Genomic DNA, 24,141 nt, shown 5'->3' on the forward strand with positions numbered 1-24,141 from the left:
GCCTCTGAACTGAAATTTTATTTCCCTCTCTATACAGGCATCATGTTGCTGTTGTTGACAGTGAGTGACAAGGAGTTTGGTGTTGCTTTGTTTCAGTTTGTTAAAAAGATGTGTGAGCACTTGGTGTGCTGAGAAGGCTCCTACCAAGGATTGGAATTGAGTTCCTGTCCAGCTCTGCTCAAAATGACACCATCTTTTATGGCAGCTGACAATGGGGAGCTCTTGGGGGAATAAGCAGCATGTGTTGCAAGAAGCAGGGGAGCAGAGAGGAGCAAGTGAAGACTTGACATGAGAAACTGCTAAAAGCTGTCTGCTCCAGATTGATTCCTTTGTGTTAGTAGCTGTTGTAATGATGGCTGCTGTCTTGTTATTTGTGATTCTGGCATTAGTGGAAAACAAATGGGAAAACCTAAAACATCATTGAAGAATCCTCTCGTGCTGTTTTCTTTCGGTTAAGATTTTAAGAGTAGGATTTATTTTCTCTTGAAGACAAATCTGAATTTGCTGTATGAATTTATCTTAAAAACAACTCAAATTTATTTGTTTTTTCTTTATAGCATTAGCTGGTTCCTAGGGTATTTTTATAATATTTCTAGTGAGCTAAACATCAGGGCTTTTATTCTGTGGCTTCAGTTGTGGCACTGAAGCATTTCCAGATTGCCAGGACAGGGTGGAACACTGACTGCTGGCATTGTCTGGGCAATATGTTCCTCCTGTTAATAGTAGTGAAATCTTCATTTTGAGGTGTTTGCCATTAGTCTGGAAGTGGAGATCCCTTTTACTAGAATTTCAAGTAGTCCGCTTTAAGCATTAGGAAGGTGAGCTTCAAATAAATCCTCTTGATACACAGATTTTAGGATACTGCACCTCCAGTGCTTCCCCCAGAGAGAGGAAACCCCCGCGATGTGGGGTGGGTGGGGTTAGGGTGGGCACCCAAATGAATGAATGGTGGTGGGCTCAGCCAGAGAACGTGTAGCACCTGCAGCCCCTGGAGAGGTGTTGGGATGGCAGGAAGGCCCAAGAGATCTGTGTGAGCTACTGCCCTTTGTCTCACTCCCTCCTCACGTGCCTCATGCTAGGTGGTGAAAATCTGGCATCTATAAATGTGGTGAGTTTCAACTTGGTCTGTTCCCTACATCCCTCAAAGGCCTGAAGTACTTAGTGGTACTTGTTGGGCTTACAGTCCTGACAGGAACAACAAAAATATCTCCCAAACTGGGGCTGGGCATAGTTTGCTGTCATGGGTTTTTTGTTGTGTGGTGTTTTTTTGTTTTTGGTTTTTGGTTTTGTTTTTTTTTTTTTTTTTTTTTTTTGGTTTTTTTTTTTTGGAGGGGATCCTTGCCTCTAACAAGCATCTGCTTTTAATATCTGATGTAATTGCTAAGTTGGTACAGCAGCTCCTTAAAATAAAAACTTAAACTTGGATGTAGTATCTTCAAAGAGAAAAACAGACGAAGCATTCAGTGTGTCTTGGTGTCCAGAGAGTTATTTCTGTATCTGTTGAAATGATAAAATACTGTTATCCACACATGGAAGTTATCAATGTGCAGTTATTTCAAAGCAATTCTTAAAAGAGGCTGGGTGTACATTTGGTATATGCTATTTTAGAAGGTTCCAAACCTTTTAGAAGGTTCAAAATGTTGGTTTTATTTGCATCTTCTTTTTTTTGTTTGTTTGTTTTATTTTGTTTTGTTTTTTGTTTTGTTTAGACTCACTCATTTAAATTTTTATTGCCAGGTATTCTTAACTGCCTTTTAGGTAACCATCACTCTTGGATACAGTGCTGGTCATTCCCTTTTAAGAAGAAGTTATTAGGTACAAGCAGTGATAACTTTGTAACTTTGAGCAGTATTAACAAATATCCCAAACTTTTCTTTTTAGTAGCAGTTTCCTAATTACTTCTTCATTGTATTTTCCCTGAGTAGGGAAGAGACTTTATATGTTGACTTTAAATGTTGCCTGCTCCAGAAGTGTTTGGAAGCAACTGGGAGCAACTCTTTGAAATTACTGTCTTGCAAAAGAAAACCTGAAATATCAATCTGAACAGCTTGAGGTTTCAGCTACTTACATTACAGCCATCTGAAGCAACATGAGAGCTGTCAAGCCAGACAACACAAAATGGCCAGTTTCTGTCAATATTTCTTCTCCTTGCGTGTACAGAACTTGATCCACTGCATGCAGAAACATTTTGGATGAGTTTCAGCTGCTTGGCTTGTAAAACATGGCTGTTGCTTGTGGTTTTGGATAGAGTGAGAGCAGACTTGTCCTCTGTGGCAGCACTCCACAGTCTCCATGTTCTCATCCCACAGTGCTGCAGCCTGTTTCCTTGAGGCAGAAATGCTCTCCAGCTGGCTGGAGGCAAGATTTCAGATGCTCTCCCTTCTCCCTCAGTGCTGAGCTTTTCCTGTCAGCTGGCTCCTGGCACCTGCCTGTTCACCAGGATGTTACACTGCACAGGGAGCTCAGGTGTCCGGTGGGTTTGGATCTCCTGGCTGGGGCCAAGAAGGAGTTGGACAGTGCAGAAACAAACCTGTGCATCCCAGCATCCTTTCTCTGTGTCATGCTGCTCTTGACAGTGTTGGGACACGAGCTCTGCTGTGGTGGACCGTCTTCCCACAGGGTGCAGAAGGTAGAAATAGGATATATTTGCTGTTGCAAGTGTTTTAGCTGCAGCTGTATTTTGAGTGAGATGGTGCTTGCACATGAACTGAGTCTTGCTTGTGCTGTTGGAGGTGGTTTTATTTGCTGTTCATGTTGCTGTACAGGCTGGGTAAGTATCAGGCACACAGAGATTAAATTAGCAGTCCAAAGGCTGCTCCTCTGCCCAGGAGATTTAAACCCTCAATAGCTTTCTTTCACACATAAGCAAATCAGGTGCTATTGCTCTGATAAATGGGTCCTCTGGCCTGGTGTGCTGCAGTAAAATATTCCAGGAAATGAGCCTGGAAATTTGCCTGGAAGATTTCTTAAAGCAGGGCAGCCAACTCCCTCAGAGCTGCTGTGCACTGCATCACCTCTGGCCCTGCCTCCACAGCCCTCCTTGGGGACTTGGATTTAATGAACTCAGTGCAGCTGGCACCAATTTGGAGACTATTGTGCATAGCAGCAAACTGTCCTCCCTCCCAAGAACACAGGGCCTTGGATGTCACTGCAAGCTGAACTGGCACTTTCCAGGGAGCTTCCCATTAAACTTTTACATCCTGAGGGTCAGAGGTGACATTGCACTCCATTACCATGCCAATTTCACAAATCAATAGATAAACGGATCAATATTTTGTTGCTTAAATGTATTTTTCAGCCTTTGAAAGGGTGAAAGTGTGAATTATTTTGTCAGAACAGCATATCTGACTTTCAAAGAGGAAAAACTGGTTGGTATTTTCAACTAGGTACATGTCTAACAGTGCACCACATCCAAAAGGCATCCTCCCACCACTGCACTGTTCACCAAATCAGTCTGAGAGGGGAAAAATAGGAGTAACCATTACAGTTAACATTATCAAACTTCTTCCTAGAGGACTGCTTGGGCCTGATATAAAATACAGTTTCCTTATAGCATTACTTGTCTTAGAATCTACATCCAGCTTTGGAGAGTTTTTTCATCTACAGACACAAGAAAATTCACTACTAGTTTCAGTGAGAAACTTCCTTTCTACTTGGTACAAATCAAACCCCCAAGAAGTCAAGCCTGCACCATTTGGTAACAGTGACTTAAAGGCAAGTTGTCTTCCTGCTGTAAATATAACTGAGGCAGCGAGTCTCCGTGACTTAACTGGAACATTACTCACATTCAGAGCTCTGCAAAATGAGGAGTATTATAGCTATAAGCAAAGCTGCTGCCAACTGTTATCATGACAGCAAGGTGCTGGGGAGAACACTGGCCCTTGGCTCTGCCCCTTGCTTTTCACCGAGCAATTGCCCATCTGCTTCCTCTCCTGCCAAAGGCTAGAGAGAAATCACCTATCCCTGCCTACAACATGTTCATGAGCATCAGCCTCAAACTCTGCAATAGGAATCATCCCACAGCATCCACAGGGATCCAGAGGGCAGGTCAAGGAAAACAGCTCTCTAAAGAATAGCCCACTGACTCAAGCTGATTTTAGCTACAGGCAGATAGGCATAGGGCATTAAGTTTTTAGCATGTACCACTTCATGCCAGAGCTCCATCTGTGTTCTGGCTACACCATCCAGCCATATATTTTAGCATGCAGTAGAGATCAGAAGGGAGGAATAAATAAAATAGTTAACAATGCATGTGTACATCAACAAGACTGGTAAAGGCAGAGCCTCAGCTCCCATTATGCCTGTAATGAAAATGGGATGTAGAAGAACACCATCTAAATTAGCTTTTCTCAGAACTGCACTTTGACTAGAGATAACAGCATTCTGTGCTTTTAAAGACACCAAAAGCACCCCACAAAGAAATACCAGAAGGATCAAGTTACACAAAAATGCATTTTTAAAAAATTCCTGTGGTGAAACTTGCTTGTGTCGTGAAAAGGCACCTAAAAAAAGTCAGTGTTCTTAGAAAAAGATCTTTGAACATCACTGCTATTTCAAGCAGCCTTTCTCTAAGTCCTAGCATAGGCTGCCACAGCTGTCTTGAGCTCAAACTCAGTTTGGGGCTATCTTAGTTCAAAAAAAGCATTCAGAGGACCAAAGACAGGCGTTTTGTAGAAACAGAAGAGATGTAGCATGAGTAGTCATTCCTGGTTTGGGTCTTAGCTACTTGTAAACTTTAAACACTTCAAAAGAGCAAAATGAGAACACAGATTTGTTGAACAAAGAATGCAGTGGTTGTGCTGCTGCTAATACAAATTAGGCAAGTATTTCTTCAGACCACATTTGTTTTATTTGGTGTACCATGACTACAGTACCCTGCAAACTTTTATGAGAAGAATGGTTTCAGAGAGACATGGAACAAAGTGTTGTACCACTACTTTTACTGCTGAAGTTTCAGGAAGAGAATGAGCAAGTTAGTTTTGTCCCTGGCCCTCCGAGGGTAAGGGAGAAGAAAAAAGAAAAACAAAGTATCAACTTCATTGCTCACATGATGGTGTATAAACCACAAACTTAACACACTTTAATCTGAACTCACAGCAGAGAGGGGAACCTGAAAAATGTTGCTTGTTTCAAGCAAGCATATGGGATCACCTTAACCCGCTTTCTATACATCAAAATGCCAAATCTTTCCTAGCTGCTCCTTAGCTGGTATCACAGCTTTTTCCATTGCAAATCTGGGAACAGCAGAACAGGCTATGCTGGCCTGAAATAAATGGAATACAAACAGAAGGGGCTCGTGTAGGGATTATGTAATTCAGTTTTACATTTAATCAGAAATTTGTTCAGTCATAGCTGCTGAAGAACAACAGGCTGCCACAAAGCCCAGAACATCCAGGCAGACTGCCCCAGAACACACTGGATGGCCTCCAGAGGCTCTGCCAGCAGGATGCTGACTGGTAAGAAACACTGTTCAAATCTGCACATAAAGTTTTTGTTTAGCTAAAGAACTGCCTATTTCAGGCTTCTGGGATATCTGAGGTTATGCTCATTTCCCAATATTGATCTGTTAATTTTTTTTTTTTTTTTAAAGAAAAGACAAAAACAGCAAGAAATCATATGGCAACAGTTTCAGGGTGTGGTTTGCTTGCTTAAATTAATTAACAGGTATGTGGAAAGATAATTAATATATTACATTTCAGTCCACTGCAAACAGTAAAAATACCAAAGGTCCCAAAATTCATTCTGAGTAAGATATTACTAAAACCCCCACCCTTACCCTAATAGGCTAAGACATGGCAACAAAATTACCCACCCGATTATTAAAGAAACAGCAATGTTACCAAAAACAGCTCACTAAATATACAGAACTACATTACCTAGGTTGAGTTTATTGCAAAACCAGGAAAGAGACAGCAAACCTGAAGTCCATCTTCCATTTCAGATTTGTATCACATGTTCAGCTGTCAGCCACTCACACACACACTCACACACACACGCAGCTTGGACACACAAAGTCACTACCACTTCTGAGTTCCCATGGGCCCACAAGAAACGTTAAAACATTTCAGTAAAAAGTTAAAATGAGATCTTTTACCACAAGGACTATAAAATCCCCCCTACCCTTGGATTTCTAAGTTTGGGATTCTAAAAGCCATACATAAAAAGGAAGAGTTGTTTCAATAGCAGAAAGACTACTTTAAAAATATCAAAGTAAGTCTAAGGAGAATTAATGCAACCGAAAAAAAAATAAGAAAACCTGCATCGCACAGTCAGTGCTTTCATTAACACTGCTGATAAGCTCTAAACCTCTAAATGTAGTAGAGCATTCAATGGTTTTGATTAACCTTTAATTCAGAAGTTACATTAGAAAAAACAATTGTAGCAATTCTTTTGAGCTGCTAGTTTCATGAGGAAAAAGTCCCTTTTAAAATTTCAATAAATAAGCTGACATGTAAAGTTAGTTGAGGTTGTCATGCAAGACAAGTTACATAACCAAGACTAACTCAATCTTTATAATAAAGGCAACTTGCATTCAAAAATGAACTTTACCCTTACAATTTTATTCAAAGGGTAAACATGAATTAACCCAGCTGTTTACCTGAATTACAAAAGTAACATGATTCAATATGAAAATAAGAAACTGTCTACAAATCTCTGACAGTAATAAATTGCAATATACAATGCATACAGGAGTTATACAGAGCAACAAACTCTTGTACAAAACAAAAATACTTTAATACCTTTAAAATCCAATTATTTCTTTAAAATCATCATGAAAAAGATTTGAGTCAGAACTCACACCTCAATTAGTCAAGCTTCTGGTAGCTACATTACAGCTATTTAATATACAAAGAGATAAATCTCTTCACCAGTCATTAAAACTGCCTCTTCGTTAGAGTTGCACAGATTTTCCGTCTCGTGTTCCCAGATGGAAAGTTTTCTTCAAAATCATGAGAACTGAATTTGTTGAACACCAGAGATCTAGAGAAAGAAAATGCAAGCTTACATTTCACTGCACCCCTTCTGAAGCTGCAGAGCAGTTAACAGAAAGCAGCCATGAATTCTCACTGTTGGCTGGAGTTGCACAGCCACTACCAAAGGGCTAAATACAATTAATACTCACACTTCACAAGTTCAGAGCAGCTGAACCAGCGTTTGGATTTTAGCAGCAGAAGGGAGAGTAGGGGACAGGATACAGGATCATACCTGTTGATATGATGTTGTGTAGACCATAACATTCTGCTGTTGGCCATCTGTGGTTATTAAGCCTGCTGGCAACTGGTTAGCTGAAAGAAAAAGCATTTTAAAAATGTTAGGCAGGAACTGCTTGATATACAGAGCCTTGTTTCATGTGTCTGTCACCATCAAATAATTGTGGTCCACTGCAGGACTACAGAGCCATTGATCTCCTGAGTTACCATCCCACACTGGTATAGTCACACTTGTTACCAAGTGTTACAAGTGAACAAGTTTATTTCCATTCCGGGGAAACACATAAAATCCAACTTAATTTTGCTCTGAGAGTAAGCAGAATGTCCACACCAGTACACAGCCAAACGGAGTGGAGCTCACCACCCTGACTACAGAAAAGGCCATCTCCAGTGCTTGGTATCCCAAGAAACCTGGAGAGTTCAGTTGCCTTTGTTTGAACATGAAATTAGCACTTGAGCATAGCCATAGGGGAGGAACTCAATTAAATCACTGTGCTGCTTAATAAATTGGGCTCCATCAGGGACTCCATAATACAGAAGCCCCATGGTAGGCAGAAGTGAGGAACAGGCAATGACAAAACATAAAAGGCACTGCCAGAGCCTGACATTGCACTGGTTGACTTCAGCATGTCCTTCAGGACACTCACAAGAGCTCTGATTTAACAGAGGAAAGAGGTGGCCAACAAAAGGAGTAAAAAGTACTTCTGAGACACTGAGAGAAAACACAGGGAGTGATGCTCCAAGGTAAACCTTCACAATATGTATGTTGAGATCTCACATTCAGAGTAGGTGCCTTACAACTGCTATTTGGAAGCAAAGCACCAAACTCTTAAATTGTAGCTTGACTCACTGTAGCACAACATTTTCCCCTAGGACACAAACAATGGGGCTTTGTTCTTTCAGTTACTAAGTATAAACAAGATGTATAACCAACACAAAATTCTGAAATCACAGCATAATCCTAACAGTCTTCATTTCAAAGCTGATGCTTGAGTGTTTTGTAATTTGATTTTTGGTTGGTTGATTGCGGTTGTCTTTTTTTTTTCCTTCCTCCTTCATTGAACAAATTTTCAGTTGCTTCAGTTGCAGGCTAAGAGATGCATGAAGATCACAGTGAAAGTGGCTCTGGCAGGTCCAAAATTTACTGCCATTCAACGTGCATGTTTCACATCCAGCACAGCTTAATGGAGAGACCCTGACCCAGCCCTGGCGTGAGGCCACCACCAAGAGCTGAGGGTTATGCCACAGAAGCACAGCTATCGCTGCTGCTGCAGTGACACCATCGTTCATTCCAGACAGACCTACAGCTGCCCCCGTGGAGAGAAATACCTGCTTGACATGCTCAGTCATATAACAGTTTTTTGGTTTACTCTCTTCTACTTGACATGATCAGTCATATAACAATTTTTTGGTTTACTCTCTTCTACTACTGCAACATCTGCTTTGCATTCTTAATCCTGCCAGGACAGGATTAAAAAGTTGCTCTTTTCAAGTCACAGCAACCTGAAGTTTTTTCATAGAGCACTCTGAGGCTCCTAGGGATGGAAATTAAGAATCTAAATCTAAATATTGCAAGGGACCTTTGCAATATCTAGATTTAGATTCTTAATTTCCAGCCAGTTTTATAAGCTACTCTTCCAGGCTAAAAGAGACCCACTGGGTCTCTTCTGTTTTATGTAACCAAAGTCACACTGAGAGCAAAGTGTATTTCTGGTCTGGAATAGGTCGTTTTAGTCCCCAGGCTTTGAATTTTTGCTAGTTCAGTAGTTTACCAGTGATTTTAGACAGGTATTTATCACATACTTGAACTAAATCTTGTCAGCAGATATCAGTAGAGCTGTGATTCCTAATTGCTCTTTTATCAGTCTAATATTCAACATTACCAGCCCATAACATTTAAAAGCCAAGGTGCAGACCACATGCAAGAATCAGCACCAACAAATCCCAAAAAACTGTCAGGTTTTAATCCACAGTAAAAGGAAGAAAAACTACACTGAATGCACACAATAGTCCTCACCCTACATCTTTTAGTTGCCAATCTGTGCATTCTTTTGAACGTAAGAAATATGAAGTTCCTTAAATTAGACAAAGATGATTGTCGTCTCTGCTTCATTTCTCAAAGATGAGCTCCTCAAGTCATCAAGAGGAGTTAATTTTACATTTTTCCCCCCAATAGTCTTGCAAGTAGAATGAATGGGGCCTAAATATGTAGCTACCAGGGAAAAACAAAAAAACAAAACAAAACAACCCAAAAAAACCCCACAAAACCAAAAAAAAAAAGATTTGCACCTTTCATTACAAGCTGTGTTTAAGTGTAGAGAAAAATACTAATACTAATATATGCATTTATAAATTTTCCACAATTGACACGAGCTATTACTAGTCCAGGTAATATATTCCTCAAGTAAGAATGCTGATGCCTGATGAAAGAGCTGTCTTTATTAAAGCTGTAGTAATAATATAATGAATTAAAAAGAATTACTCACTAAATGCTTCTTCTGTGAGCTCCTCACTTAGACCGTCTCCAGCTGTAACTGTTCCCCCAATTCCCTTTTCTCCTTTCATTGCCTAAGAAGAGGGAGCACAAAAAAAGCAGAAAACAAGCTTGAGATTTTTTTCAAAACCCCAGAAGCTCTAGCTAAGGTTTGAAACTTGCAGAAGAGTCAGTGCAACAGCTGGAGCTTGAAATCCAAGACCTGTAAAACTCTATGGGATTTGAGAATGTGCCTATCACATGAGTGTTCTTCATCTTAGTCATATTCCTGAAACAAAAACTTGGCAAACTAACACTGTGAAGTTCTAAGAAACGCTTTTCATCTTCTGCAGAAAGGTCAAAAATCTGTGGTAATCCAGAAGGAGCATTTACAAGAAATCAGAGAATCTCACCTACCAAGAATGTACAACATTTGCTTACCAACCACAAGCACCATCACCATAAACTAAGAGCTGACATTTAAAACCAAGATGTGGAATTTCTTCTCTCACATCAAGGACTACAGCCAGAAAGGATATCAGCACAGAAAGCCAAGGCCCCCAGTCATCTGCATGCAGTTTTACAAGTCTGAAGTGTGATGCTCTGTGCTATTACATAAGAATGTCTAGAAAAATAATGTGGGCATAAAAAAGGGTTCTCTGCAATTGCTTGCTAGAGACAAAATACTCAGTTACAAAACAGAAGCATTTCACCCTGAAGACATCCTTTCTGGAATGGAGATTTAAAACTGATGAGCAAAGCTATTTAACCCATCCATGCAATTAAACCAATAGAACTACTCTGCTACCACAGCATCTATAATCTGCAAAAATGGTCAATTAAGAATGAAAGTAGCACAGACTTCAGACTTATTCAGTAGGAACTGGAACTAGTTAGGCAATACTTGCCTTTTTAATGAAAGCACATACAGCACTATCACAGCATGTGCAACAGCTACACAGAACTGGAAAAAGACAGCATACAGCACTACTCCAACTCTATTTTACACTTCCAGGTACTCAGTTGTCAAGCAAATGACCTTCTGGGAAGGGGAAGCTTCAAGCGCTGTCAGCAAAACAAATATCATCAGTGAGTCTGACCTAAAAAAATCTTAGGTTTACAAAACAAAGAAACTCTGAAGAGCATCCTTATCTTCTGTACTGCCAATTTAGACAGGGGAGGCAGAAAAGAAAAACAAACAAACAAAAAACCACAAGCAGAAGCAACTTCCTTTTTGAAAAGGTCTAAATTGCTGAAAGGAAGAAAGTCACTTTCTGCCAGGGAAGGGATAAATTAAACTGTTTGGATCACACACCTAGCATGTACTACGTATCAAAAGCAAACTGAGGGACAGGCTAAAAAAAAAAAAATTAAAAATTTCATTGAAGCAGATGGTTTTCCACGTAAATCATTATTCCAACATGAGAAAAAAAGCTTTTTCTTTTGCAGATCCAAAGTCCAGACAAACAATAGGCATTAGGGCCAGTTCCTCAGAAGATGCAGTCAGTACATATTGACTGAACCTAAAGATGGAATTAAACATTCTTAACAGGCACTTTAAAGAGCAGAGCAATTTACTACCGCCAATATATTAGAGAATTTATTCAGTTGAAAGCTTTAACTACTCTGAATCAGCAAGTCTAGTTAAAATGCTTACTTCCTCCTTTTTCTCTTGACATCCTCTGGAATGCTTTTAAACATTACATTACTCCCTGAGCAAGAGCTGTGAGATACTGTGTGAGTTACCCATTACACAATTCCAACAACAGATAGCTAAGGATAAACACAACCAGGTTAAATAAATGAGGAAATACCCATATACACCAACCTCTCTGAATTTTTGGAGGTATAACTTCAAAGGTTCAACATAGCTATCAAACCCCAAGGTAGACATGGCAAAGAGAATATCCTCTCCATTGATGGTCTTTCTTTTCTCTTGGTGACACCTCTCACTTGCTTCTGATGTTATAAAGCTGATGAATTCACTTACACACTCTTGTACACATTCTTTTGCGTCCTTAGCAATCTAGTGAGGAAAAAGTATCATAAAATCATTAATGAAGGCACAAGCCTTAAAAAAATTCACCACAACCCCCCCAAAGAGTACACCAGATAATACAGGAAACATCCCAAACCCCAATGATAATACCCATTTAGGCAACACCTGTACAGTGAACCACGGGATGTCCTCACTGCTCTACACAAGATCAGATGCAATGTGATTTTATCCATGTTTCACTATTTCAAGCAGCACAGCCAACTGCCAGGATCTCCTGAAGTCCTACATTCTGTATAAGCTTTTACACACAGATAGTTCTTGCTTTCCTTACCTATGTCTTTTCAAACCTGTTCATTACAATGTCACAGCCCACTTCCACTTCAAGAGACCTAGTAGTCCCAACCCACTGCAGTACATTACCACAAATTCAGCAATGACAAATATTTTTATCCTGCCCAGATTCAAGGACTAGAATATGCACCTAGCAGAAAGCCTTTCTAATGCCTTAGTATTCTGGCATGAATTTACCAAATGAGAATTCAAACGAAGAAACATATGGCCCCTGGCAAGAATGAAGTAAGTAAATTTGATTACAGTTTTCAGCTGGACAAAAGTCATTTACCCGACTTAAAATTACAGCAAGTATTACTCATGATTACTTGGGAAGCTGACAGGAGGTAACAAAAAGATTATAACAATTAAGATTGTTATTCTTCACATGAAAAGAACCTAAAAACTTGAAGCAGTAACTGTGTGCAGAGACTTCACTAGTTCCTCTGGTATTTTCAGATACGTAGGGTGAGATTTTCAGAAGTCATCAGCCAGCAGCTTCCCTTGCAGTTTTTCACAAAAACCCACCCTGATTTTTTGAGATAGCTCTACATGCCATATGCTAAATTCTTGAGAAAAATCTCATCTTGATCACTAAAAATTTATGACAATATGGACTGGGGTACAGTTTTTCACAGCAAAGTTATAAATGTGACATCCATATCTCCAGAAAGCCCTGAACGCTACAAAAATACAAGCAGATGCAAGTAAATTATGTCTTCTATTTAGAGTGATCTCCAAAAAGAGAGATAATTTTTAGCTAAAGGAAATGCTACTGTGGCTGGACTTGTATTGGAATACAATAAAGAAACAGCAAGTCATAGGAGCCCTGCAAAGGTTTAAGGTAAACAGGTAGAATGATGAAATACTTACACAATCCCCAGCTCAGCAGAATGGATTAAAAAATCTATTCTTAGAAGTAATAAATAAATAAGGCTTTCAATATCTGGCCTTATCTGCTCCATGGTATAAAGCAGACTTCTTAGGTCACTTTGGCATTTGGATACATGAATATTCAGGTGATAGAAGGCTAACCATTCTCTTTCTTTCAGGATGAGCACTGGATTTCTATTTCAGCCAAAATGATTCATTTATTCCAAATTTTATGCACCTCAGTGAAAGCAGACTAAATCTCTCAAGAGAATTGCACAGAAAATATTCTTAGTGATTGTCAGCAAGGCTGATCCTTTACAACAATTTCAGAGAACACATCTTAGAAAAAGGAAGCTCTTGAAAGTCCCATGAATAACAGTTCTGGACACTCTAATTGCAAGAGTTACTAAAAGCTTTCAGAAATCTAAGAAAAATGGACTTCATCCCAATCACCTCCTGCTCCTGGGGCTTTCTCCCCCTCTCCTTTTACAATGCTTTTCTCCAAGAAACCAGCATAATTTGGAAAAATATGTTGTTCTAATCAGCTCAGGTTCACTGAGAGGAAGGAATAAAAGACATTAACACACTTTCTTGACCAGGTATCAGTATTACCTTTCCTGTTTGGGGTATGGCATTTTTCATTATCCTTGCCACATTTGCAATTGGAAGATATATATCTTGTTCTCTAAAACTCTCTTTTGAGCCATTTGTATCTTCATGATCATTCATGCTGTCTTCTGTATCTAATGAAATGAAGAAAAGTTAACAGAAATTATATTTGATAGACAGGAGGAAATGGTTCAGTTTAAAATCTTACACTGAAGGATGAAGACCTTTGAGAGCACAGTGTGTTAACATCACAGAAATAATTTTAAAAATAGATGGAACATCAGGATACCTTTACAAAGATAGCATTTTATGACATTATGCACAGAAGTGTACATGGCTGCTGATCACCAACCATTCTTAATGCCATGTCAAAATACAAATTGTTTTCTAGAACGTCAATTGTTTTGTCATCCCCTCAAGGTCTCTGTGTCAACATCAAAAAAATCCAACCTCACCCCTTCAGACTGCAGAAACAAATGCTTTATACAGTGAGGCATTATGAAAATAACGGCAAATTCTTAGCCTGAGAGAAGATAGCAGAGAATGAAAGAAGAACTGGAAGAAAATGTATGAATACACACAAATGTAGAGAAATAGTAATATTTACTCTCATTTCTTACCATCGTGAGGCTGTATCACATAGTGACTGCCACCAATGTAATCCCCAGCGATTCCTAACTGAGAAGCATCTGTTGTGGAGCTGTCACCATCCATCTGCAACCAGAAGAAGGAAACCTTTCAGGTGTGATTGTTACATCACTAAGTGCAGCTATTACTCAAACCCAGCACATTAATCAAACTTTGAGATCAATTTATACAAAGCATAAATATTTTGCTATTGGAGAACAGCATTCCCACTGTCATTCCTGAGTTTTATTGACAGTGGAAGTAGTTCAGCTGTTCTGTGAGGCTTCTCAAAAAACTCAGCCAGAGGCACAGAATCATTTGGTTCATGTAGCACATAGATACATCTCATGAGAGTCTCACCAGAACATGCAAGGTGTCTCTGAACAACCCTCAAAACCTACAACAGCCCCCTATTCACTGACTGCTTTACCTATTAATTACTACAGAGAGTGCATCCTTCACTCACCTTTCCCTTCCATGTTGGTTTGTCAAGCCCACTGACAAACTTCTAGCCAGGCCACGGGACCGGCCCTGCATCCTCATCCTCCTTGAGACACCAGTTACTCCTATGTGCCTTCTGAGTCATGTTTTAGCATTCCCTGGTCCAGCCCTGCCTCACTCTCTGGGCATCCTTAGGTGCTCTTCTCTCAATGTTCTGATGTGGTGGCCAACAAGACTTCTTCATGAGGCTTTGGAGGTGGGGGCAGTCACAGTTTAATAGGTAACTTAAATGCCAGGAGAGAAGGGAAGCCAAATGAGCCTGTACTTCCCTCCTTCTTACTGACAAGCTACACACACAGCCCTTGGGGGGGACAGAGCCCACTGACTCCACTCACTGAGCCTACACCCCCTGTGTGGGTACCTTGGTGTCTGAAGGATCACATGGTTGCTGCCAGTGAGACCACAGAGCTCACTTTTTTGCACATCCATTAGCCTGAAGAGGGAGGGAGAAGCTATGTTGTACTATTTTTACACCTACCCAGAAATATGAGCATTTAACCCCTCACTATTCTGCACTTTGCTTGTGGCCACAGGGCTGAGTTTCACTTTGAAACCTTCAAGCAATGTCCAGTTTTACACTTGGCCACAGATGCATAAATAATGTGAGCACTGCTCGCATTCTAACAACTGCTGGAGGGAGCCTTAGGAGCTGCTCAAGAGAAAAAGACTCTTCCAGCTCTTCTTCACTGTACAGAGTATTATACACACTTTTATAAAGAACTTCAGGTCCCTTTTGCTGGGCTTTTGTAAACCAGCTTCAATTCTTACACAGCAGCTCTACCCAAAGCAAGGGCAGTATTTCAGGCTTCCACGTGCCAACCTTTACATAAATTCACTTTGTCCACATTTTGCAGACTCTTTGTTGGGAGATTTAACTTTGCTTTTCAGTCTTCCAAAGGGTCTTCAGTTTGCTTACTCAGCTTACTGTAATGACAATGCAAGGATATCACAATCCTGGATGTCATGATCACCAAAACTGACATTACACATCATTAAGAGAATCATGCCTTTCTCTTTCTTCTGTACTTTGAAACAATTAAAATTGTAGTCTGGTCAATCCCAAAAGCTACCTCCAAAATTAAGTTAGGAGTTTCCGGTAGTCTTGTTCTCAGTTTCGGCTCTCTGATCCCTACTAGAATTTAATTCATATCTCAACAATCTTTACTCAGCCCCAGTACAAGATATTTTAAATACCTTGATCATTTTTCCCTCTCTTTTTTCAATCTTCTGTGAAACATTTCTTCTAAATTTCCTTCCTCCAGGGTTGCAATATTCTTTAAATTTCTGCCATGATATGATAACTGGTTTCTGCTCACCTCTGCAGGCTACTCCATCTGACCCAGCCAAGACCCAGCAACACTAAGAAATCATCTTGCTTTCATTAGCCCAGCTTGCCTTCAAAAGACAATTCCTGCTTGAACCTCTTTCAAACCTCTGCTGCATCTACAGACAGTTTTGGTCATATTAGAATAATGCATCCTCAAGGTAATACCTTTGCTTCTATTCTTTTCTGTGTGAACATTTCCAGATCTACTTACAGGATGTATTATTTCACCATTAGTGGGAATTTGTGTGGGCATTTATCAGCACTATGAATCTAAAATAGTGATTAGTAAAATTGACAGGAAAAGGCTTGCAACAGAAAAAGGCAGATCTGACTCAGATAAAGAAAACAGGCATTGACAGCTTAACATCAACTGAAATTACTTCTGTCGGTATTATTTGAGAAAGATTTTTAGCTGCTGGGACAACCTTGGGACAAAGGGATTAGGGACAGCTCTAACACCCTTCTGCATAATGCTCAGCACAACCACATCCTAATCCAGGACCACAGGATAATTCATGTTGGAAGTGGCTGTGGGAGGGTCTCCACTCCAGCTCCTGTTAAAAGCAGGGTGAGCTCCGAGCAGAGCACTCAGGGTTTTATCCAGCCACATCTTGAAGGCGACCACAGCCAGAGCCTGCCCAGCTGCCCCAGGCTCCTCCTCAGCCTGGCTGACCTCAGGGGGAGGGAGGGAGGGAGGGCATCTCAGCACACTGCTTCGATCCAAGTAAGTGGATGGGAGAACTTCAGCCAGAGCTGTCATTCAATTCGAGATCCAGGCATCTGAATATAGCAACTGTAATTAATATGTCATCCAAGTCACCCTACTAGTATTTCTTGGAGCCCAATGGATGACAAACATGACCTTGCAGGAAAATGTGGCCACTGCTATCCCAGTCATCTCATAACAAACAGTTCCACACTCACACATTACAGTTTTCATTTCAGATGTTCAAAACTCCAGCCAATCACCACATTATCTGATTGTCAAGCTCAGCTCAAGTTCTCTAATACATACAGCAATGTTCAGAAAATGAGAAAACACTGTTCTCACTACACTGTTGTTACTTAATCCCCCTTAGACAAACAAACAAAACCCCCAAACAACCAATAAAAACCACTCCAAAACCATGACACAAACATATCTGTGTCCCTGAAGTTGCTCTGGAAAGGCAGCAGTCCAATGTAGCATAGAAACAACACCTTGCTTACACTACCTGCAGTCTCTGGCAGACTAAAAAGGCCAACAGTTCTTATGTGGGCCAATTTAGTAGGAAGACCTACTACTGTAGAATGAAGTAGATGCTAGAATAGGTAAAATCCTGGGAAATGTAATCCTAAAAGGTTCAGGTGGGCAAGAATTCCCCTCAGATTTTGCTTTAGACCACCGAGTTGTTACTACTTGCTTTAAAGAGGAGTAGCCATTTGCAGATTATACATCACATTTCATGGCCATTTCAGCATGCAAACATTGCAATGCCTTTTAATATAAGACCATCTCCTACCTCTGTATGGCTGCCAAATTGCACGAGGGAGGGCTTCCAACACCTCAGTCCTCCAGCAGCAAGTGCTGTGCACGACTGCAGGAAGCAATTACTACAGGTTGTACATTATCCTCAGCCTCCAGCACTAGGAAGACACTAAAGCTCCTTCATGCATACACGGACTGAATCAAGACTGAGAACTAAGCATATCAGAAGTGACATGTCAGTCTCTAAAATGACCATGCCACTATCTGATTTTGTCAACAACCAGGGAGAGTAAACAAGTACAGGACACAAACATTCAGAATACAGAGCAGCAGCACACTGTTTGCTGTTAGTGGTTTTCTGTCTGTTTTTTCCATTTCTAATAGAAAAGGAATATTACTAGGGATATACAAACTATTTGATGCATGGAAATTAAAGAAATGTGTTAAAAGAGAAATATTTCAAGGGCATCAAAGAAGGTTCGGTGATAAGATGCAAATGAACAAACATACAGGTTTACACTGACATCTGGTATAAATATTCCAGAGGATGCTTAAAAAAACTTGCTCCTGTCAGCTGCCCACAACTCAGACTGTTCCTATAATATGTCTATACTAAACTAATAAAACATCAGTATCTCAAAGTAAATCTTGCAAGCTCTCTTAAGAGCACAGTCAGTATCAATGGCTCACCTAAATGATAACTAAGGAATGCAAGCCCAAACCTTGCTAGCATTGAGAAGAAGGGACTAAAGCTTAGATCAGTATAAAAGGAAAAACAAAGAAGAAAAAATAAATTGAAGAAACAAGATTTTTGTTTTCAGAATGGGGAAGTTATCTGGCAATGAGTATTTCATGTGGTATTTATTCACCCTGTCTCCCAAAATTGCTACCCCACAGGAGGGGTAGTAGAAAATGATATGCAATGAACTGAAGCACTTGGTACACATTCCATGAAGTCACGTCTGCCAAAGAAGCAGGACAGAAACAACAACTAAAGCTGTAGGTAGTAACCACATCATTCATTCTGCCACACCTTATCACCAGAGATGTAATGCTCTGAATCAGTACATAAAAGCAGAGATATAAAGTTTTATTTAAGCTATCTGCACTCTCTTCTGCTAAGCAGAAAGATTTTTCAATTGAAAATACACCTTCAATTTTCTCTTATTTTTCAGTGACTTCTGGGGATCCTAATTTCCCACTGAATTCTCACCTGCAACAAGAAATACCAACTGGTGAATGCATTCACCTTGTTCCAGCAGATACAGAAAAAAATAACACTAAACCTCTTAGCACACAGCTAGAACAAAACCAGCTGCTGCACTCTCTCCCCATCTCAGGCTTCTCTAAGCCCTTACATTCAGTGTTTTCCCCCACAGCAGAATAACACTGGGAAAAGCAGACTGATGTTGAGAGGACCAGACAGTGTCACCGAGGTTCATTAGCATCTGGGTTATACCAGGATCCTTCCCTGGCCCACAGAGAGGAAACTTTCCCTTATGACATCCAAAGTGGGCCTTGCCCCCTTTCCACCTTCCCACTCCAGGTAACAGTCTATGAGCTTTATGTCTTATCTCACAAGTTCCAATGTCTCTGACCACAGGCCCCTCCACACAGATCCAGCTGTTCTAGGGCAGCTGGTGGCTCCTTCCCAGGTTGGCTAACACCCACAGGCACTGTTAGCTCCAATATATATGGCTGGACTAAAACCTCACATATTTTCACATCAAGAAGGAGTGGGTCAGTGATACAGAGCAAGCAGGAGAAACCAAGTTTCCATGCATTCTCTTTTTTGGCAGTAGAAGAAGGAAGCTGGAGAGGAAAACAAACAAGATGAGCAGAGGAATAGAGGCAGTTTAGTTGCTTTTGCAAAAGCTAGAAGAGGAAAGCAGTGCTGAACACACTGCACCAGCAACTCCATCTTTCAGCAACCTGACTGAAATTCCTGTATTACCTTTCAATAATAGGTTTTTGATACTTTTCTAGCATTTCTTTTTGTGAAAAACTAAGCTTATTTGTTTACTGAAGCAGCAATCCATAAATCCTATCTTTTTCCTCTTAGAAGTTTGAGAACATTTTTAAGTAGGCTATTTTTCCTTTGTTGAAGTAGTAACTCAAGTATGCCAAGCAGCTTTTTCCTCTCATGCAACAGGGCAAGTAAGTTTTACAAAGCTAGTTCAGACCAGACCAATATTTTCAGCCCACACTGTTGAATCTGCTGACACTTGCTTTTATTCTACCAATGTTATGTAGCCATATTGTTTAGCATGCATATATACTGTCACGTTTTACTCTTTTTACAAGCATCCTGCCACTAAAACATCCATTCCCAAATACTAAGTTTCTTTAAAACACTACTGCAAAACTCAGTACTAACAGTCAGGTTTCTTTCTAAGCAAAATTTTAAAGGTGGAGTGACATTTTTAGATTTACGTTTGAAAGCACTAAAGGAAGAACCTTGCAAATGTTTTTTAAATGTTGACAAAACAAGACACCAGACTTTCAAAGTTTCAGTGTTTAATAATGTTTCATATCTTGACATTATCTTAAACATTCTTTTCATTCAATTTCTGAACATTGCCTCCCTTCATGTAATTACTACCACAAATAAAAGAGTTAAGCTTTGAACTGCTGCGACTGTCAAATCCTGAAGTGTAAAGAGTAACAGTCTAAAGAGTAACAGTGCTCCTAACTTCTCCCAATATAATCCCATAACTGTAAATCCCAGCAGCCAAGACCACGTATAACACACACTCAGTGCATAGCACAAAAGCAACTCACACAGGCCTCAGAATGATTCAGACTGAGCCTTTTTGGGTGTCCTAGAGAACTGCAGATGGATCCTGCCTTTACATCGTTACTGTCATGCCACAGGCTACACAAGCAAAGAAACAGAGAAAGCAACCACTAAGCTTACTGTTTAGGAACAGAATGCTAATGATTATATATAGACCTCATTTCTCCATTTCTGCAAGCCAATTAAAGCCAGACTCTGAATACTGCCCAAAGTGATGCCTGCCATTTTCCCTTTTCCTACCATTTTGCCAGAGCTTCTTTTGAGAAAGCTGAATTTTTTTTTAAATTGACAATAACTGCCATCGACCAAGATGCCAAGGAAAGGTCACTAAGTGTAACAGAGTCCATGAATGGGCCGAAATCCAGATTTCTGTGTCCCCCACTGCCTAGAAATGTTCGGATCAATGTTAATTCTGTCATCCCAAAAGCAAACCAAGCACAGTAGGTAGCTTTTACCTGACAGTTCTTTTCAAAACAAAATCTTTTTGGTTAAGCCTTAAAGAAATTGGTAACGCTAGAAGTTGATTTTCTACTGCTATATTCTGTACTGCAGAATATATATTATAGCCGCAGAAACATTACCAGAACACACGATTTTTTTTGGTTGTTTCCCAATAGGGTTGTCTGTGAATAACCTGGACAGTACTCTTCAGGACCACCAACTACATAATTTCAGGAGGCAGAACAGCAGCTAGCACAAACAGACCTGCCCAAGAACACCTGCCACACACAGAAAAGTTGTGTAGACATTGATAATGGCAGGGTCCCATCTCTCCCATCTGTCATGTGTGTCACAGGACAAGTGCTGACGCCACCCAGCAGCGTCTGTGCCACTGAGAGCCGATCGATCCCATTTCCCGATTTCATGCCCTTCAGTGATGCAAACGCGGCCGGCGCTGGGGCACGGGGGACACCCTCCTACTCCAGCCAACAGCCTCCGAGCCCTGCTGGCACCCAGCTCACATCTGCTCGAGGTAACTCGTCTGTCGTGATCCCTTGTTTACAAACGGCACAAGACGACGAGTCCTCAGTTAATGAGCAACTTTATTGTTGGTCACCTTGGCTGTGATTCCGCGCTGCCCGCACCTGCCCGGGGCCGGCCAGGCGCCTCTGCCGGGATCCCCGCAGCCCACCAAGGCCTCGCATTCCCGCCCGCACGCCCAGCCGGGTACTGGCACCACATCCCGGGGCCTCGCCCTACGCTCCTCATCCCTGCAAAATACCGCCAAACCTTCCAGGAAATTTCGGTCTCCACAACGGGGCCGGGGGGGACCGAGAGGAGAGATCGGGCCGCTGTGGTCCCGCTGCCCGGCTCCCGGCCCGACCAGGGGCCGTGGGCGTGGTGGGGGTCCCGGCCCCTCGCTCCCGCGGCGAGGGGAGGGGGCTCGGCCGGGCGGACACAAAGAGCGCGGAGCCCCCTCCGCCCGGCGCGGCCGCCACAAAGCCGCGGCCCCAGGACACAGCGAGCGCGGCCGGCGCGGAGACGGAGGGATGGCGGGAGGCCGTGCGGCCGCCAGTGCCCGCCGCTGCTCAGCGTGCGGTGCGGGGTGCCGGCCGGCCGCGGGGCAGCTCCGCCTGCTGCCCCCACCCCTGCCTAGGCCGCAAAATGGAGCCGGAGCGGGGAGGGCCCCGCGGAGAGAGCAGGACACCGGCGGTGGTAGGCGCCCCGCCACCCCTGCCGACACCCCCTCGCCGCCGCCTCCCTCCCTGCCCGCCCGCTCCGCTCCGCTCCCCTCCACGCCCGCCCGCCCACCCCGCTCGGCTCCCCGGCCGCGCGGCCCCCGCGGCTCCGGCCGCACAAAGCGACGCGCGGCCGCTGCGGGGCCCGGGGCGGCAGCCCCGCACTTCCTGGTGCCCGCGGCGGCGGCGCGGCGGCAGCGCCGGGGCCCGGGGAGGGAGACGGACATTTCATTCGAGCCTGCAGTGGAACCGGTTACCAATCATTGGCCGGAGCCAGGCACAAACCTCCAGTGCGGCCCTGGTTGGCTCCCTCCGCAAATCGGCTGTTTGGTTGGACGGAAAATGGCTGCGAAGGAACCAGTCCCAGCGCGGAGCCCCGCTTCCCGCAGCCCGGCTGCCCTCCCTCCGCGCCGCCTCCCCGCCACTCGCGCCGGCTCTTCCCACAGCGCGCGCCCTCCCGCCGGGCCGGGCCTGCCCGCCTCCTTTATGGAGCGGCCGGGCCGGGGGCGCCGGGCCCTCCTCCCGCGCGGGCCGGGGCTGCCACCGAGGGCTCGATCTGCTCGGGGCTCGGGCCCGCAGGGCTGCTGATGCCGCTGCCGCCGCCGCCGCCGCCGCCGCCACCGCCGCCGCTGCTGCTGCTGCTGCCGCCGCTGCCGCTGGCGGTTGTGCAGCGGGGCCTCTGATCAGGAGCAGCTTTTCCCCGTGGCCTCGGTCTCACAGAATCACAAACGGGTCAGGTTGGAAGGGACCACAGTGTGTCATCTGGTCCAACCTCCCTGCTCAAGCAGGGTCATACTAGAGCTCCAGGCAGCTCTGGAATACCTCCAGTGAGGGGGACTCCAGTGTCTCCCGGCAAGCTGTTCCAGTGTGCGGTCACCACACAGTAAAGATCTTCCTCTTGTTCAGGTGGAATTGTGTGTCAGTTTCTGGCCACTGTCTCTTGTCCTATTGCTTGTTACCACCAAAAATGCCTGGCTTCATCCTCGGACACCCTCCCCTCCCTCCAGATACTGATGGACATTGATGAGGTCCTCCTCTCAGTCATTTCTTCTTGAGGCTGAACAGGACCAGCTCCTCCAGCCTTTCCTCGTAAGAGAGATGCTCCAGTTCCCAGTTGTCCTCTTTGCCATGGGAGGTGGAGGCTGGGGGAGAGTGGCCAGCTGTGTCCCACTGGCCTTGTGTTCTGGCCTCACCCACTGTCGCCTCAGTAGCTGGTGCCTGTTGTCAGCAAGGCAGGCACCATTATTGTGAAGGTTCCTTAGATCTATTCCAACCTGTCCTGCATCTGCATCAAGATTCACCAGATGAGAGGAGAACAGGTTACATCCTCAGTGACTTCCTACATTTTGCACAGCCTGAGAAAGAAGAGGCTGATGAAGAGGAGGAGTTCCCTGAAGGAGGAGGATGGCTCATGGAACCCAGGTCGAACCAACCATTTGGTGGAACAGAACCTTGGGTGAGGGGATCTGTGGGTCTGTATTACCCATTTCCACCAAAAAAGTAAAATATCACTGCAAACCAAAAAAGAATCATTTCCCCCTGGTGATACAGGGTTTAAAGAGAACATTTTTCTTCCACTTTTAGGCTTTGTTCTGAAGAAATATGGGCTGCTGAGTGAAGATATTAGTTGGATTGACTTCTCCACTGAGATTTATAAACCTTTCTTATGAAGCATTTATATGAAACACTTCATAATCCACTAGTCCTTCCATTCACTAGAATCAGGAAGAGCTAAAAGGCAGCCAAAGACATTCCACACATCTGCCACCAACATGTGTATGTGCAATCTCTACAACAGAGGTAATAAGAATATTTTTGGTTTGTGCAATTCTTAATAATCTGTAGTAATTCTTCATTATTTGAGGGTCTTAAGTATTTTAACTAAACTAGTATGAAACTCACATTTCACAACAGCTTCTGCTAGCATCCTCTTCTGGTTAATATCTGATAAATACAGTACACTCCTGTCCTAGCTCTCTTGTGGTACTGGGGTTTACACAAAGCAGAACTCAATAAACCTTACACATTTCCACATGGTTTCACATAACAACATTAGTTTCATGTGCTTTGATATATCATAAAGATTTATATTCACTCCAAAGGTCCATGTTATTGGGATTATTTTGAGTTTAAAGTGAAACATCAAACTGAAGAATTTTGCGTGGCCATGGGTTTTTTCTGCAAATGCTATATGCAGCATAATGCTGCCTCATGGGTACTATGAGCAGTAATTAGTAATTTTTTTAA

General features: G+C 42.6%; 1 protein-coding gene across 2 annotated transcripts; it reads right to left on the reverse strand.

Annotated features, from left to right (window-relative positions):
* Positions 1 to 6,539: 6,539 nt before the first annotated feature.
* Positions 6,540 to 22,452, reverse strand: NFYB (nuclear transcription factor Y subunit beta). Of its 2 annotated transcripts, none has more exons than XM_063395725.1 (7): positions 22,180 to 22,452; positions 14,116 to 14,209; positions 13,499 to 13,629; positions 11,513 to 11,710; positions 9,698 to 9,779; positions 7,207 to 7,286; positions 6,540 to 6,981 (listed from the first exon to the last, which is right to left on the reverse strand). In XM_063395725.1, the coding sequence occupies exons 2-7, from the start codon at positions 14,207 to 14,209 to the stop codon at positions 6,949 to 6,951; spliced, it is 618 nt and encodes a 205-aa protein (XP_063251795.1). In that variant the 5' UTR covers positions 22,180 to 22,452; the 3' UTR covers positions 6,540 to 6,948. The 2 variants fall into 2 exon arrangements, with proteins under 2 accessions (XP_063251795.1, XP_063251794.1); XM_063395724.1 differs by having other exon boundaries at positions 22,152 to 22,290.
* Between the last annotated feature and the right edge of the window lie 1,689 nt (positions 22,453 to 24,141).

Source organism: Prinia subflava, chromosome 4 (assembly GCF_021018805.1).
Source record: "Prinia subflava isolate CZ2003 ecotype Zambia chromosome 4, Cam_Psub_1.2, whole genome shotgun sequence".
Lineage (NCBI taxonomy): Eukaryota > Metazoa > Chordata > Aves > Passeriformes > Cisticolidae > Prinia > Prinia subflava.

Coding starts and splice junctions, on each gene's coding strand:
- NFYB (XM_063395725.1), bottom strand. CDS start 14,209: ATGGATGGTGACAGCTCCACAACAGATGCTTCTCAGTTAGGAATCGCT. Junction 11,711..13,498: donor CCATACCCCAAACAGGAAAG/GTAATACTGATA, acceptor TTTCCTCACTAG/ATTGCTAAGGACGCAAAAGA. Junction 7,287..9,697: donor GCTCACAGAAGAAGCATTTA/GTGAGTAATTCT, acceptor TTTTTCTTTCAG/CTAACCAGTTGCCAGCAGGC.